Source organism: Pantherophis guttatus, chromosome 1, assembly GCF_059756535.1.
Source record: "Pantherophis guttatus breed Tessera chromosome 1, ASM5975653v1, whole genome shotgun sequence".
Lineage (NCBI taxonomy): Eukaryota > Metazoa > Chordata > Lepidosauria > Squamata > Colubridae > Pantherophis > Pantherophis guttatus.
This window is the reverse complement of record NC_142063.1, coordinates 102,158,413-102,175,919: the sequence shown is the minus strand read 5'-3', so window position 1 is coordinate 102,175,919 and position 17,507 is coordinate 102,158,413. Positions and strand designations below refer to the sequence as shown.

Here is a 17,507-nt window from a genome sequence, read left to right as displayed (position 1 = left end):
GGAGTCTGTGGAAGGATGGCATTAAAATATAGGCAAATAACAGTTTCTAAAGCTAGTGCTCAGTAATCATACATAGGATTCTGATTTAGGCGAGGGAAGGGAGGGGAGGGGAGGGGAGGGGAGGGGGAGAGGGGAGAGGAGAGGAGAGGAGAGGAGGAGAGGAGAGGAGAGGAGGGGAGGGGAGGGGAGGGGAGGGGAGGGGAGGGGAGGAGAGGAGAGGAGAGGAGAGGAGAAGAGAAGAGAAGAGAAGAGAAGAGAAGAGAAGAGAAGAGAAGAGAAGAGAAGCAAGTGCACTTGAATTTTCAGCAGAAATATTTTTTCCTTGAATATGGCCTGAAGGAACTTGATAGATGGAGGAGCTTGTTTTCTTAGCAAGTGCACTGAATTGGTTTTGCTTCTTTTGGGGATTTTTTTAAAGCTTTTGAATCAGAGAGGGAGAAAAGGTTTGCATTTCATGCTTTGAAACTTTCTAGAAAAGATATGATTGGCCATGACTGTCATAAGGGGGATGATCCCTCTTCTTAAAGGGTTTTGTGGAAGTTAAGATTTTCTGATATATTCTAAATAACATTCTTTTTTTCACTTGCTTGTGTAATGACACTGTCTTTCCACACTCTGGAATCGTCTTCTGACTGCAATAGTTTGAGCTTCTGTCATAGTCACATAGATCATGAGAGCCCTCTTGACATTTGGGGGAAATGTGAGGAGAAAGCTTGGTATATCTATTCCTAGGAAACGTCTGAATGTTTTGTGATTTCTAAAATTGACTAACCTCTCATCCTAAACTTGAAACACTCAGACAATTATTGAGAAGTGACTCATAAGGGAATAAGAGTTCTGGCCAACTATCCCTCTTCTCTCGCACTTTCAGATTCCACCTACATATAGGATAGAAATCACTGGTTAACTATTCAGAGCTAGAAATGCTTTGTATCCTGGTAATAGCTTATTTTCTTAATAATAAGGTAAAAGTAAAGGTTCCCCTCGCACATATGTGCTAGTCAATTCCAACTCTAAGGGGCGGTGCTTATCTCCGTTTCAAAGCCAAAGAGCCAGCGCTGTCTGAAGACGTCTCCGTGGTGGCATGACTAAACGCCAAAGGCACATGGAACACTGTTACCTTCCCACCTAAGGTGGTCCCTATTTTTCTATTTGCATTTTTTACGTGCTTTCAAACTGCTAGGTTGGCAGAAGCTGGGACAAGTAATGGGAGCTCACCCCATTACGCGGCACTAGGGATTCAAACCGCTGAACTGCCGACATTTCGATCAACAAGCTCAGTGTCTTAGCTACTGAGCCACCGTGTCCCTTATTTTTTTTTAATAATAATAAATATTTAATAAATAAATATTATTGTCTGAATAATAAACATGTTACTTAATCTCACTTTCTGGACAGAAAGTTTCATCAGTAGTTCCTGGTCATCTAGAAACTTATAAAGATAGGGCATGGCAACAGTGTCTAATAATAGGATTTTCAGATACTGTGTAAGTTGCTTTCAAAGCCTCACATACTATATCTTATTTCCTGTTTAACAAAAATGGAGCTTGGAAACATAATCTTCATTTATTTTAGTGAAGGGTAAGAAAGCCAGTTAAATGGTAATTAAAATAGATCTTAAATGTAACAAAGAAAATACATTTAAATAATTCTATTTGCTACTGAAATCCTTGGAAAATTGTGCTGGTATATTGGACAATTTATGAATAAACCTTGACAGTATGATCTTGGTGGAACCCAGGGCTGACCCAAAGGATTCAACTCACAACAAGAGATCCAACCTAGAATTAAGGAGAAAGTTCCTGTCAATGAGTACAATTAATCAGTAGAAAAGCTTGCCTCCAGAAGTTATGGATGCTCCATCACTAGAGACAACCATTTGTCCAAAATGGTATACGGTCTCTTGCTTGAGCATGGGGTTGGACTAGAAGATCTCCCAGGTCCTTTCCAACTTTTAAATTGTAATTTTGTAATTCTATGCAAACTATAGATTCTCATTCCTAAAATAATATATTTAATAACACATATCTTGACTGCATCAAGAATCACATATGCACAAAATTGGAAACAAGAGGAAGTCCCAACTCAAGATAGAATAGTATCTAAAATTATGGAATGTGCTGAGATGGATAGACTCACCAAGAAAATTCAAGGAAAGGAAGAATCTGAATATTATCTGGTCTGGCAAAGGTGGTATCAATGGTTAGAGGGAAAAAAAAGAAAAGAAAGAAAAATCAAATAAAAGGAAGATCTCAAAAGAGTAAAATAAATTTCTATATCAAATGAAATTTAATAAAGAAATACCAGATATCAATAAAATAATATCATTATATAAGGTGAGAGAAAGAATATGTACTGAAGAATATAGGTTATTGATATTATAATAATTCAGACATTACATTTAGATGTCATTAAGATGATGCTTGTTGTATATGGTTTTACTTATATTTATAAATGTATTTTGTGGTTTCTTAAATTAATAAAAGTTTACAAATTAAAAAAAAAAAGATTCTGATTCCTGAGATGAAGATTTCCCAGCTGATCTTTTCTCCATTTTTCATCTGGGATGAATTGGTACACATAGGTCTGACCCCCCCCCCCCCAAAAAAAAAGGATTTTATATTTTGGAGAACAGGAACAATAGTTCCAGCCAGTGGCAAATCTAAATTTTAATTCCAAGAGATCAGGAGTCTTGACTAGATTTAGAGAAAGCTGTGATACAGGATGCTGGATTCAACAGAGTTTCAATTTCTTTCTTTCTTTTATTTTTTATTGAAAAGTTTTACAAAAAGTTTACATATTCCCCCCCCCTTCCCTACCCCACCCACCCTCTCCCCTTTCCAACCACCTCCTCCCCCCTCCTCTTCCCAGAACAAATTACAGGGTATAACCTTCAACAATCATGATCAATCCTAGTCTAAATAATTATAACATTCCAGATCTCTTGTTCCTTCAATTCCCTAATTACCCCACTAACTTGACTATTTAAAGACACACCAAATATCTATATAGTCATTCATAATCTATCTGCAATTTCTTATTTCGGTATTTATTTTGAATATAATCTATCCATCTTCTCCAGTCTCTTAAGTATCTTTCATTTGAATGATCCTTCAAGTACACCGAAATTTTTGCCATTTCCGCTAGGTTTATAACTTTCATTGTCCATTCTTGGATTGTAGGTAAATCTTGCTTCTTCCAATATTGTGCCACCAACAGTCTTGCTGCAGTTATTAAATTCAAAATCAATTTAGTCTCTATAACTGTACAATCCGTAACTATACCCAGCAGAAACAGCTGTGGTGTAAATTTCAACCTCTTTTTAAGAATATTTTGTAAAATCCACCAAATTTTTATCCAAAATGCTTTAACCTTTTTACATGTCCACCAAATATGGAAATACGTGGCATCCTCACAATTACATCTCCAACATTTTGGTTGTACATTCGGATATATACGAGATAACTTTTTTGGATCTAGATGCCATCTATAAAACATTTTATAAAAGTTCTCCCTTAAATTTTGCGCTTTAGTAAATTTCACATTTGTCACCCATATTTTTTCCCAAGTTTCCATCATTATTGGCTGTTCAAAATTCTGCGCCCATTTTATCATACAATCCTTAACTAGCTCTGTTTCCGAGTCCATCTCTATCAATATATTATACAATTTTTTTATATGCATTGGACTTTGGTCTCTAATTTGTTTAATTAAATTTTCATCACTTTGTATAACACCAATTTTCTGGTCTTTTCTCCATCTGGCTTGTAATTGTACATATTGAAACCAAGTTTGAATTATTTTCTCCTCTTTCAACACATTCACAGGTTTTAATTTTAATATACCTCCCTCCATATTGAGAATATCTATATATGTAATTACATCCTGTCTACTTTCTATGCGCGTGTTCTCTATTGCGTGCCTGGGTGCTGTCCATATAGGTATCTTTTCATTTAACTTATATTGATATTTCTTCCAGACACGCAATAAAGCATTTCTCAGTATATGACTCTTAAATGCTCTATCCACCCTTTTTTCATACACTAAATAAGCATGCCAACCATAAACCAAATCATGCCCTTCAATATTCAATATCCTTCCATTTGTTAAATTAATCCAATCACTAATTGCTGATAAAACAGCTGCTTCATAATACAATTTTAAATTTGGCATTTTCAATCCTCCTCTTTCTCGTGTATCCTGCATTATTTTCAATTTTATCTTTGGTTTCTTACCTTGCCATACGAACTTATTAATACCTTTCTGCCATTCTTCCAGGTTGGCATCCTTTTTTAGTATTGGTATCATTTGAAAGAGGAATAAAAACCTAGGTAAAACATTCATTTTTATAACTGCTATTCTACCTAACAAGGACAGTTGTAATTTTTCCCATTTATCCATTTCAGCTTGTATTTTATGCCATATCAATTCATAATTATACTTATACCATTTGCCATTAGAAGATGCAATATAAACTCCTAGGTACTTAACTTTTTTGACTATTTCACATCCCATTACCCTTTGTAACTCCTCTTTTTGATTTGTTGTCATATTTTTAACTATCATCTTTGTTTTTCCAATGTTTATTTTAAACCCCAGAGTTTCAATTTCATTAGTCGGGAGATTCTAATGTTCCTAAATTAAATACCATTCTCATGAGGTATGAAAAGTTCCCAGTATTTTCTGTGAAGAAGTAATTATCCCATTCATCTTAAAGTGATCACTGCTCTGTTTATATTTTATTTTGCCCATTGTTGTTTTTCCTCTACATTTTTTTTACAACTAGTGGTATTTAAGTAAGCTAGAAAAATGTTGGCTACAGGGATTCTGAACTTCCAGATTCCTTTTTTTTTCTATAATTGAAGTTTGCTTTTTCTGCCTCCCCACCTAATGGCACTCTGATAGTAGTTAGTACAGTAGGCAGTAGTAGTGGGGGTAGAACTGATAATAGGGTCATTCTGCTGGAACTGGATCCATGGAGAACAGATATGTGTTTGCAGCTTTCTGTCATATGGTAGTATAACTGAGAAGCTGATATCCTATTAATTCATTGTCCTGTCATGTTATCCTAGCTTTTTCTTGCTGTGTTAGAAAAAAAATGCACATACAAACCATGTGCCTCTGTGAGTGAGTGTGAATGTGAAGAATGTGTCTATTTTGAGATGTGTTGCATATTCTCTGTTGTAACATTAGAAGCAGGCTGTGGAAAGTTGGACTGCTAAAATAAATCATTGAAATTCAATACTGACTACTTGTAGAATAGACCCTTCGTTATTGTGCACAACTATTTTGACAGAGAGCTGTAAGGTTCCATCTTTATGTGAGCAGATCATTTCTTTTGCTTTCAGGAAAATGCAGATTTTTGTAGGAAAAAAAAGAGAATTGAGAGACAATTTTTTGTGGATATGTAGTACCTCTTTTGAATAGTGAGAGAATTTTTCAGTGAGAAATACAAGTTTACCAGACTTGGGAAGGAGTTTTGCAAGTCTGTTATGTCCAAACCAACAATAGTTGTGTTGTTTATACCTAATCCATTGGTTGGGTTCTTCCTTTCTTCCTTCCTTCCTTCCTTCCTTCCTTCCTTCCTTCCTTCCTTCCTTCCTTCCTTCCTTCCCTTTCCTTCCTTCTTTCCTATGTCCCATCAAGTCAGTGTCAACACAAAGTGACCGCATATATTTTCTCCAAGAATAAATACATAAAAATAAACAAATAATTTTAAGCAAGATTTAGCACACTAGATTTTTGCCAATCTCATGAGGCAACATGGAAAGGGTTCAATATGACTTACACAGCCTCTTATCAGTTTTTAAAAAATCTTTTACTTTTAATATTTAAAGTCCACCAAAGTAATGCACAACTGATTTCAAATTGAACATAAACAACATAAGAACCAATAATGACTAACTTTAAAGAAAACAATAACGTTTACTGAACTATCTTTAAAGACCAAGTTTAAAAGTTGTTTAGCCATTCCTAAAAGCCAAGAGAAAGGGAGGCAACTGTTAACTCCAAAGCAAATGCAATTCTTGTTTTGGAGTGGCATTCAGAACCAGAACTGATCCTTCTCTTATGCCCAATAACTGGACTAAGAGGTGCTGCTCTCCAAAGGGGTTTTCATCTATAAAGAAAAGGGAAAATCTTCAGCTTGATAGAGATGCTAAGCAACAGCATGGAGAAATTCATACAGTTTTCTTGGCAAAGGAAGTAGTTTGCTATTTTTTTTTTTTATTTGATTTATATGCCCTTCTCCGGAGACTCAGGGCGGCTTACAATGCATTAAGCAATAGCCTTCATACTTTTGTATATTTTATACAAAGTCAGCTTATTGCCCCCACAAACCGGGTCCTCATTTTACCTACCTTAAAAGGATGGAAGGCTGAGTCAACCTTGAGCCTGGTGAGAATTGAACTCGCAGTAATTGCAGGCAGCTGGAAGCTAAATACTACCTTTAACAGTAGCATTAGTCTGCTGCGCCACTCAGGCTCTATTCTTACAGGATATTTTTTTAGCCTCCAGTTCTGGTATTCCATGAAAGAATCCTGCTGAAATACTAACCAGTCCAGATCCTGTTTAGTTTCCAGGCCCAGCCAAGTATTGTCACCTGGACCTAATTCTCCAAAGGTAAGATTCACAATCTTTTTCAGGATGAGTGGCAAATTGGTGAACAGCCTTCAAACTGGAGACTGAACCAGGACAAAGGGGGCAGCTCTAGATCAATGTGCTTAAATTTACATTAAACTAAATGAAAGGAAAAATAAAACAGTAAGTCCTTATCATGCCCTATAGATAGGAATATCCTCAGGACAGGACATAGTCAAATAAGTCATGATGGTAACTTCAATCGTGTAATTGGAGCTTTGTCCATTTTTATATGAGTCAGTCCCATTAAAATGGAATGTTTGGACATGTCTTAAGCCAGAAAATATCAGATCCAGAATAATACAGTATCCTCAGAGCCTCTTCCATTTTACCTCCTCCATGTGTGTGGATTAAGGATTATGGGAATTGAAGTTGGATCTATCTGGAAGGCACCAAGGAAGACTATTCTTGGTATATTGGTATGTCAATACAAATAATATATTGGAGGATAGAAATGGTAAGTGTGGCTATTAGCACAGCATTCTGGAAGATGGTACCCTGTGCTTCGAAGGAAAAACAGCTTCCAAGAAGCCAGTTTACTACCCAGAAAAAGAACAGCTGCATGGAAGTTATTTTCCTCGTCCCTGCCAGAAATAACATTTGGCTCCAGCTGCTGGTTGCCCGGGAGTTGTAGGCATAAGGGAAGATAAGACAAATAAGGGCTATTCAGTCATTTATAGCATCCTAGTCCAAGCCAGGCTGCTTATAAGAGAAATCCACAGATAGCAGAGGATCTGGAAGAAGCATTGGCAACTACTGTCTTACGGAGACGAAGCATAAGAAATAGAGGCCTCCAAAGACTGGGAAGACCCTTCTGGTGACCAACAGCATTTCAGGGAATCTGGAAGGCTTAGCCCAGCGGTCAGCAACCTGCGGTTCTGGAGCCGCATGTGGCTCTTTCACCCCTCTGCTGCGGCTCCGTCACTCAAAATATGCATCACAACTGCCAATGTGCGACACCCGCCATCACGCAATTTATTGAGCTTTTCAACCCCCGGTAGGCCAACCATGGATAAATCCAAGAAAAGTTTCAGAAGAAAACAGGTTTAATTCAACTACATATGCTAGTTTTGTGGCCGCTCAAGAAACAGTCAGGCACAGGAAGGATTTTGTGGCTCTTTGAGTGTTTAAGGTTGCCGACCCCTGGCTTAGCCAGTCAAAGTAAGCAGATATTACTTCCTGGCAGAGCAGGAAGACCCAGGAAGTGAGTAACTTTAGATTCAGAACACTGAGAAGTTCTCTGAACCCAAAGTTCTGAGAACTAAACACTGGGGGAAAATAAGCATCTAGACAGAAGCCCAACATGTGGTCAGTAATTGAGCACTGAAGGCAGCCTAAGTCCTCCATAAAGAAAGAAAGCATCAGTTAATACAACTAAAAGAACTACTGGGAGTAGGTGAGGAATTAAAGTCTGGCTAAAAGCAGTTTACAACACCCTCCACTTTCCAGCACAATCCAGTAAGAGAATATAAATTAATATGGGCTATAGAGGACCAGGCACAGGCCAAAAATACTAGTGGGGCCAGAATTCAAGTTAAAAGGGAAAGTTAAAGAACAGGAATAAAGAGTGCTGTAGAATATAGAATGTAAGCATATTGATAAAATAGTATATAAGATAATAGACACGAGAAAATAAAGCAGAAAACTGATTGTAAGAAAAAAGAAGCAAATCTCTTAACATTGTAAAAAAAAAATCTGCATTTTTCCAGTATCTTATAATAAAAATCTCATTTAGTGAGAATTATGGGTCTCTTTGACTAGTACCACCTCACAAAGTAAGTAAGTGACCCTTTGAAATATATATTGGATCTAATTAGAAGGGATAATTTTCCCTGTATTTTTACCAGCATCCCATTTGTTTACCATGCAAAATTTCTGGCATTATCAAAATAGCAATAAAGTAAGTAGCAATAAGCAGAAGCAGAATGTATTGAGGATTGAATCTTACCTTAAACCACAGTATGAAGTCATGACTTACTCCTAATTTGCTTTAAAGAAAGAAACTGAGTTCAAGATCTGATGTGCAACTGAAGGTGATTTGAAAAGAGAGTGAAATTCCAGAAGCAATTGTAATTTTTTTGCAGCTGTGGTTTCATGGTAACTCATTCATAATAGGAAAATCAATTTGCCAATTATAGTTGAAATAGACTAGAAATTTGAAGTCAATAAAGTTGATTTGATTGGGGTAAATACATTCGGTATTGTGAACAAAACAGTCCCACTTATCGCTAAATTTTCAATATTCTAGGGATATTGCATTTTTTCTCAAAATTAAACATATTTGATTTTAATATTTTACATTTGGCAGTAGTAGATAGTTGACAACACCTAATTAATAATATCTCCCATACAAACTTATTAAAGAGTTCAGAAACATATATCAATATGATTCAGGAAAACCAAACTCTAAATACCATTCTTAAAACAGATGTTGGTAATAATGTTTAAACTGCCTGTTACCAGCCCAAGAAGTGTTATAAAAAAACACTCAAGCAATCCTCAAACTGACTCAAGTTACTCTTAAACTATGCCTTGCTTAAACTGAATAAACCACATAACACATAACAAGCATTACATTGACCTGAAACCAAACCAACCACATTACGGCTTAAAATCTGAGTGGGTTAACTAAAATCTAGATTCCTGTCTACTGCTCATACTATTTAAAGTATTTCTAGACAATAGCAACTGTACGGTCATGACATTACAAATATAAAATTGCATTACGTATAAAAAATAGTACATCTAGCAAGTGCTCATTTCAGGAATGAGTATTTTTTGACTGAGTTTGCAATCCTTAGAAAACATGAACTGGGTTTAACATGTCACTCTGCATTTGATCACAACTTGGCATATGGTATGAATTCAGTCATTATAGTTGATGTTTTGTGGTTTACCACAACACATGATTCTATGCACAGAATTATTGAATAAACATGGCTTAGCACAATGTCTGAACTGTTTGCATGCCTTGCCAAGTAATTATCTGCAATGAAAATGTCAGAATATGCACAATAATAGCACACCCAGTTCTTTCCAAACTCTATTTTGATCATGAAATTCTTGGGGACTTAATATGACCAAACAGAATTAAAAATTACTTGTCAATATTACCCTAGCCGAAGACAAATAACTCCAACCATTTTATAAATAAGGATCTTTATTTAGAATAGTGTTGAAAACATTCTCAGCATCCATATTGTATAAATATATAAAGTTAAAGTTTTGCACAACAAACCAAGCAACATTAAATACATACATTTTTATTGTTCTTTCCATGGAAACTTTTTTGCAAAGTATACAAAATAATTGCTCTTGTTCTTTTTTCTTTTTTTAAAAAAAGTGGTCCACAACCTTTTCTGCGTATATGTGGATGTGATTATGGGGTGGGGGTTTAGATGGGGGGAATTGCAAAGAAAAGCAGCAATTCTGAATGCATCTGGCTGCTTAAAGTATACAGATTGTAATGGGAATTGAGCAGCCTATCCAGGACTGCAAGGATCCCCGTCCATTGACCTTTCCACGGTAAAAACATTGGCCATTTCATGGTGCACAATTCTAAAAGTCCTCTATATACAAATTAAATAGCTTTTGTTTATAACCAATAAATAAGTGCATTCTTGGAGTAATACAAGCATGGAAAAAAAGGAATTATTAGATAGATTTGAAAGCGAGTAAAAAAAAATAGCCTAAGTATCGTTCATTCTCAGTCTTGGAAATGCAGGTTTAAGTACGATTGCTGGTTAAAAGAGAGCATTTGTCATATTTGCACTTCATAGCACTTGGTAAATAGGGTTGCTGGCATTGTTGTTGGCAGAGTCCTGAGTAATCTGAGTACAGCTGGCTGGGGAGCTGGTTTGGGCTCCGGTATCACTCAGGCTGGGCCCTTCGTGGAGTGAGCAAGGACTGCCTTCAATCCCACTTTCAGCTGTGGGTAGAGCAGGACAAGCTGTGCTCTCTGTTGAAATCCGTTCCACAATGCTGGATAAGCAATCTAGGCTGGAAACGACTGAATTCTTCCCTTGCTTTGAATCTAAAGATAGGGAGATCCGTCAATCTCAGGACAATACTGAAAAGCTATTTTTTGCAGGGGTCTTCACACTTATACACCACACACAATGAAATACATATGTTTTATATCATATATTGCTATTCAGCAGTCAAGGGAATGATTTCAGCTAAATGTCTACTCAATTCCCCTCTAGTTGCAAATTCAATGGACATTACAGTAATGGCACATAAACTGGGAATAAGTGAAGCTGAGAATTCAAAATGGGACTGTTTTAAAATTTATGCATTTATTTATTAAATCTATACACTGCCCATCTCACTGTTCAAGTCTAAGGTTATGTACCAAAACAACTGGTCATTTTGATCACCAATGAAAATTACTTAATAACAGTAACAGTATATTTGATAAAATGTATACACTTTCAGGTACATGTAAATAAATAAAAAGGTACCCAAAATATTATATATTTTAACTGAGAAGAGTATTTTTTAAGGGAAAATACTCACCACTGAGTGATTCTGAATAGTAGTTGCTGTCATAACTACTCCTTCTGCGAGAACTGCAAGGAGGACCACTGTATTCCATCTGAAACAAAACCCAACAATACAAGGCATTCAATCAGAAACATGAACACAAATCTCGAGTCAAAAGTGTAATGATACTTTCATATAGTGATAGATATGCAGTCCTTTATATATCAGATACCACAAATTTCTCATTTTTGTAATGAGAATTTTTATATATTACACACACACGTATATACACATACACAAACATTTCATTTGATATTTACTGCATTTCATAGCAAACTCAAGAATTATACAAATTACCATCTTAGTTATTTAGACTTTGTGGAACAATTTTGCATGTATACATACCAGGCTCATGTGCTCTTACAACAAGCCCTTTATGCAAAGTGGTGCTGGAAATTGGAATGGGCTACTGGCCATTTGGGTAGAAAAGTCTCACCTAATGATAGCAGCATTCCTTGTCTTCCAGAAGGCCATTAGGAAGTTGGTTTTCCCCCTCAGGCACGGGGCGAGAAGGGAGGGAAGATTATTCTGATTGATCATGTTTTAAAGGGTCTATTTAGATTACTATTGACTTTTTAAAAATTATTTAATTGCTGTTGTGCATCCGGAGGTACTTTATATATATGGGTGGCCATGTCTGTGGAGAGTGGCCATGCACATTTTAAAAAATTAATAAAATAACAGTTAAGTCAATCAATCAATAAATTTTATGAATGTGAAGTCCATGGTTCTGGCATAAGCAATAGCACTTATATACCGCGTCATAGGGCTTTATAGCCCTCTCTAAGCAGTTTACAGAGCCAACATATTGCCTCCAACAATCTGGGTCCTCATTTTACCGAAGGATGAAAGGCTGAGTCAACCTTGAGCCCCTCTAGGATTGAACTCTTGGCTGTGGTCAGAGTTACCCTGATTCTAACCACCGGACCTTGGCTCTTAGAACAGGAAGAACTGTTTTTTTACTCTTAACTGAATTCCAAATATTCATCAAAGTAGGAAACAAAATTAAATTACAAGAGAACTGTTAGTTGCACAGTGGCCAAGGATTATGCATGACTCATTTGAAATGATCATAATTCCTGTGCTTTGATTAAATCCTCCAGAAGGTTCCTACTCTCGGACTATTTTAGACTGGGAGGTTTCAGAGCGATTGACAGGTATATTAAACAGTAACCCCCTCTGCCACACCCCAACAATAGAATAAAATCAGCTCAACGAAAGATTAAATATCAAGAAAACCCAAGTCCTGCCCAACATGAAATTCACTAAATCATACAAAAACACTCATTCTTTTTCAATCTAGCCTACCTCATGGGCTCCTTATTGTGGGGATTGGATTTAGGTGGAGAAGACTCTCTTATGTTACCATGATGTTCCTCCTTTCAGGGGAAAAATATCTCATGAACAAGATTTTTTTTTTTTAGAAAAGGAGAAGAAGGTTGGTAGAAAAGAGTGTGAAATTACAAATCGGATTTTACTGCGGCATAATGCTAATCTTTTTTTCCCCAAATTGCTATTAGATATATTAAAGCACTTTATTATTGCAAAAAAATCTTCAATAAGTTACTTAGATTCACAACAGTGTTATAATTTTTTGCCTAGTAAGGCTTCTTCCTAAACCACAGAACTCCATGCACATTTACTAGAGAGTAAGTTCCAAAGAAGGCAGGATGGTCCTTAGAAAATAATGTAGAGGATCCACTGGCAAATAATGCTTTTTTCCAGAAAGGCTTTGAACCAGCATGTTTAATGAACACCTTTCAATGAAGGTTCTCCATAAATGAGCAGATTCAGAAGCATTTACTATGGACTGTTCGGTTCCTGAGGAAGTGAATGAGGTCAGGATGTAATTTTAACTGCCATCCACCATCTCAAAAATACTAGCTTTAGGATATATAGCTGTATGGCTATGGAAAAGGGGAGGTGTATCTTTGGACAAGAAAAATGAGAATGTTCCATTTAACGGACGGGGTAAGTATGCATTTTCCCCAGTGATTAAATTTCATAAGCAAATAGTAATTATATTTGCTCCAAGAAAAAAAAAACACCAGAAGGGCTCATTTTACTGCAAGGAGGCCAGAGGGAGTTGAATTTCAGAAGACACAGATTGAATTTCATACCACAAATCCTCTAGAGCAGAAAGAGTGATACTTAAAAAGTTTGTCCCCTAACTATTTGAAGTTGCTGTTGCAGTATTTTATATGTGACTTTCTTAAGGTGTTTGTGTGTACGGGCATGTCCGTGCACCAATGCCTTTGAATCAATTCTTGACTCCTGGACAATTCCACGCAGCATTTTATTTTGGAAGTGGCTTGCCATTGCCTCCTGCCTAGGGCTATGACAGAATGACTGGCCCAAGATCATTCAGTTGGCTTCATGCCTGAAGCAGAACTCAGGTCTCCTGGTTTCTAGCTTGTTGCCCTAACTAGTATACCAATCTGGATCTCTTGCTGAGGATGTTTCAAAACTGTATATATTTTTCTTTAGTTGGAATCACCAAAGAAGCTTCTGTTGAAAAGCAACCCGTTACTTGAATAAATAAATGTACTCTGTGGATTAGAAAGCATGTCCCCTTGAAGTGAAATCCCACCAATTCAGTGGGCACTCATTCCTTAGAATGCAACCTCACTAATACAATTAGGGCTGGATGGAAAGATGAATTGGAACTACACAGTTAAAAGCAGAACAGAGAGACAATTTATTCCATCCATTTATTACAACCTCTGACGCATAGGAATGTCCATATCAAATTTCTCCTGTCTCCACCCTAATTCCTGAGGGAACAAATAACCCAAACTGGGATTAAGACAGCAAACCTCCCCTCCCTTTTTACTCTAAGGCTGAGCACAAAAAAAAAAAAAAAAAAAAAAAACCTTGCCTATGGACCTTTTTCTTCTTTCTCTTGGATTAAGAGACTAAGCCTGCTTCATCACCAGAGGAGAGCATTCCCTATTTTCCTGGACATAATAAGGATGAACAGAAACTGATCCTCCCTTGCCAAGGAATCAGAGGGCACTTGAAGAAAGATGCTCTCAAAAGGCATCTCGGATTGATTATAAGCTTTCTCTTTTGTCCTGGAAATTAAAAGCAGAGAAAACCTGAGAGAACGCATGTTGACTAAAGGAGAATAACTGCACCATATCTCCTCTTGAACACAAACTAAACAAGAAGTCCTCCTAGCACTTCCAGAAAGGCAGTAGTTACCACTTCCAGAAAGGCAGATTAACACCTGCAACCCTAAGAAGCTTTTTAAGGAAGCCAAGACTAGAAGTTGGGGTTCTCTCTCCCACTTGGGGAACCCTAGTTTCTGAAAAAGTCATGAAAGCAGGCTGAATCCTGCCCCCCACCCCAATGATTGGGTGGGGCACAAATGAGGGCTTCCTGTTTCTGTGCCACAAATTTCAGGGCAAGACGTCCTACCGTCTCAGGCCAGAGCTTTTCATCTTTAAGAGGGACTGTCAAGACATGCGGGGAAGCCGCTCTTGTGGACTGCCCATCTCTCTAATCAAGGCGAATAGCAACAGCACTTAGACTTATAGGAGTAGTCCTCGATTTACAACAGTTCATTTAGTGACTGTTCAAAGTTACAACGGCACTGAAAAAAGTGACTTATGGCCATTTTTCACACTTATAACCATTGTGGCATCCCCGTGATCATGTGATCAAAATTCAGACACTTGGTTACTAGTTCATATTTATGACTGTTGCGGTTTCCCAAAATCGTTTTGATCATCTTCTGTAACTTTTTGACAAGCAAAATCAATGGGGAAGTCAGATTCACTTAACAACCACGTTACCCACTTATCAACTGCAATCATTCAATTGACAACTGTGGCAAGGAAGGTTGTAAAATGGGGCAACATTCACTTAACAGGAATTAAGTGGTGGCTCAGCAGACTAAAATACTGTTATTAACATCAAGCTGTCTGCAATTACTGTAAGTTCAAATCTCACCAGGCTCAAGGTTGACTCAGCCTTCCATCCTTTCTAAGGTAGGTAAAATGAGGACCCAGATTGTGGGGGCAATAAGCTGACTTTGTATAAATATACAAAAGTATGAAGGCTATTGCTTAACGCATTGTAAGCCGCCCTGAGTCTCCGAGAAGGGCGGCATATAAATCAAATTAAAAAAAACATGTCTCATTTAACAACAGAAATCTCAGGCTCAATTGTGGAAGAAAGAATACAGCCCCTCTGAAAACGATTTAGAGAATCAGCATATGCCCCTCCCGCTTAAAACTCCCCCCCCCACAATCTGGGTCCTCATGCAAAGCGAAGCGTCCTCGGTTAGCGGCGGTTTTTTGCGCTGAGACTCACCATGCCGTCGGAGCAATTGGAGCGGGGGCTGGAGGCGTCGGAGTCGCCGCTGTAGTGTTCCAGGACCGGGTAGTAGACGTCCTCTTGCTCCCGCAGCAGCGCCTGGAGGCTTTCGATGTAGCGGATGGCGTTGCGCAGGATCTCCACCTTGGGCAGGCGCTGGTTGGGGTTGGTGGAGGTGCAGCGCTTGAGCGTCTCGAAGGCCTCGTTGACCTTGCTGAGCCGCCGCCGTTCGCGCATGGTGGCCGCCTTGCGGCGGTCGGCGTTGGTGGTCTTCCTCTTGCAGGCCTTGCAGGCCCAAAGCAGGCAGCGGCCCGCTTGGTGGTGCCCGCTGGGCGCTCGGATGTGCTCGTCCTCGTGGCCGTGGTGGTGGTGGCCGTGCTCGTCGGCCTTCAGCAGGCCTCCCACGTGGACCAGCCGCGGGTCCAAGTCTTCGAAGAAGTGCATGTCCGACGTGTTGAAACAAGGGTCGTCGTAGAAATCGCCGGCGGGCGAGAAGGAGCAGAGGGAGCCCTCGGTCAGCTCCATGTGGCCTAGGACGTCCATGGAAGAGCGGTGGCCGCCGGGCTCTCCACCCGGGCTTTCCTAGGGCGAAAGGCGGGCTGGAGGAGACGCGGGGCGCTCCGATGCCAAACGAGAGCGAAGGAGCGCGGGAGGGGGCTTCGGTCTCGCTTCCCGCTTCTTTATCCCTGCTTTCCCCCTTCCTCCGCCGCTCTGCCTGCCTGGAAGCAAACGACGGGCCCTTCCCGATGCCATCCCACCGGGTCCCCTCGTGGCTCTATTTATCCCGGAGAGGAGGCTGGCCGTTCCTCCGCAGCCACCTCTGCCCCACCTGCCGGCCTATCCCCTCGGGCCTCGCAAAGCCCGGTCGACGGGAGGGGCGGCGGCGGGGGGTTGTCTCCAAGCGGGCGGGAAAGGGAGAGGCCAGAGACCGGGGCCGTCGTGATTGGAGGGAGGCCGAAGAGAGACGCCCGTCAGACGAGAGTGGGAGAAACGTGGCCGTGTTTTGGAGAGGGGACAAATGTCAAAACGCCCGTCGGGGGAATTAGCCGGAATGGGGGTCGAAATCTGCCTCATATTCAGATGCTTGTTTCGGTTTTCGTTCGTTTTCAACGTGGTTTTTTTTTTTTTTTAAGTCTTTGTCCGGCTTCTTGGAATAACTTGGGAGGGAAAAAAACAGGAATAAATGCAGCTATGTAATAAGAGCCGGTTTTGGAATCGGGTGGCTTTTTAAAATCCTTTCTCTTCTCCCTCACCCCTCCCCTCCAATAAGGCAAATCTTCATTTTACCATGTCAGGAACGTTACACTCTGTGCTATCTAACTGAAAGGTAAATAGTAATAATAATGTATAATCTTTTGAGACCGCATCGAATTTTTTAAAATTTATTTTTCCCAGGAGCGCGAAATCACAGAGAAGGGTGAATAGTTTAAAATCGAACGCGTTTGGGAGGCGATTTATAGAGGTTTCCCCAGGTTTGGCAAATGCCAATATCGCTTTATTATTATTATTATTTGGAAGAGGCTTCTTGGAGGATTTTTCCATCGAAGCCGTCGTAGTTCTGAACCTGCTTTAATCTGATTTACCCCTGTCGCTGCTTTTCATTGATCCGTCTATGAAGCACGTCGGTGATCCAGTTGGTAATATTCGATCGCAAGGTTGTTTCCCGAAACGTGGCCATCGGTTGCAGCTTTGGGTATTATTATTTTTTCAACCCTGTTTTAAATTTAGATGCATACGAATGATGACGATCTGTTATCACTGGAGGCCATAATATCCGGGGCAAGCGTCTTCTCGTTATTGAATATTGTCCCTTTAGTTTTTTTCGATTCAACATTTTTATTTTCACGGTGGAAATGAAAGACGCAGACGCGTCTCGCCAGGAAATCCTTAGGCTTCCACCGTGCCTGCTCTTTGATTCCGTATTTATTTTTTCGATTTCAACTATCGTTCGAATAGGAGGCGGACAAAAATGAAGCCTTTTTCTATTGCTCTTCCCAGCCCTT

General features: G+C 39.1%; 1 protein-coding gene across 1 annotated transcript; it reads right to left on the bottom strand.

Moving 5' to 3' along the window:
* Positions 1-9,781: 9,781 nt before the first annotated feature.
* MYOD1 (myogenic differentiation 1) lies at positions 9,782-17,214 on the bottom strand. The gene is made up of 3 exons (XM_034416956.3): positions 15,502-17,214; positions 11,158-11,236; positions 9,782-10,672 (listed from the first exon to the last, which is right to left on the bottom strand). The coding sequence occupies exons 1-3, from the start codon at positions 16,045-16,047 to the stop codon at positions 10,413-10,415; spliced, it is 885 nt and encodes a 294-aa protein (XP_034272847.2). The 5' UTR covers positions 16,048-17,214; the 3' UTR covers positions 9,782-10,412.
* Between the last annotated feature and the right edge of the window lie 293 nt (positions 17,215-17,507).

Coding starts and splice junctions, on each gene's coding strand:
- MYOD1 (XM_034416956.3), bottom strand. CDS start 16,047: ATGGACGTCCTAGGCCACATGGAGCTGACCGAGGGCTCCCTCTGCTCC. Junction 11,237..15,501: donor CCAATTGCTCCGACGGCATG/GTGAGTCTCAGC, acceptor GTTTTGTTTCAG/ATGGAATACAGTGGTCCTCC. Junction 10,673..11,157: donor CTATTCAGAATCACTCAGTG/GTGAGTATTTTC, acceptor CCCTATCTTTAG/ATTCAAAGCAAGGGAAGAAT.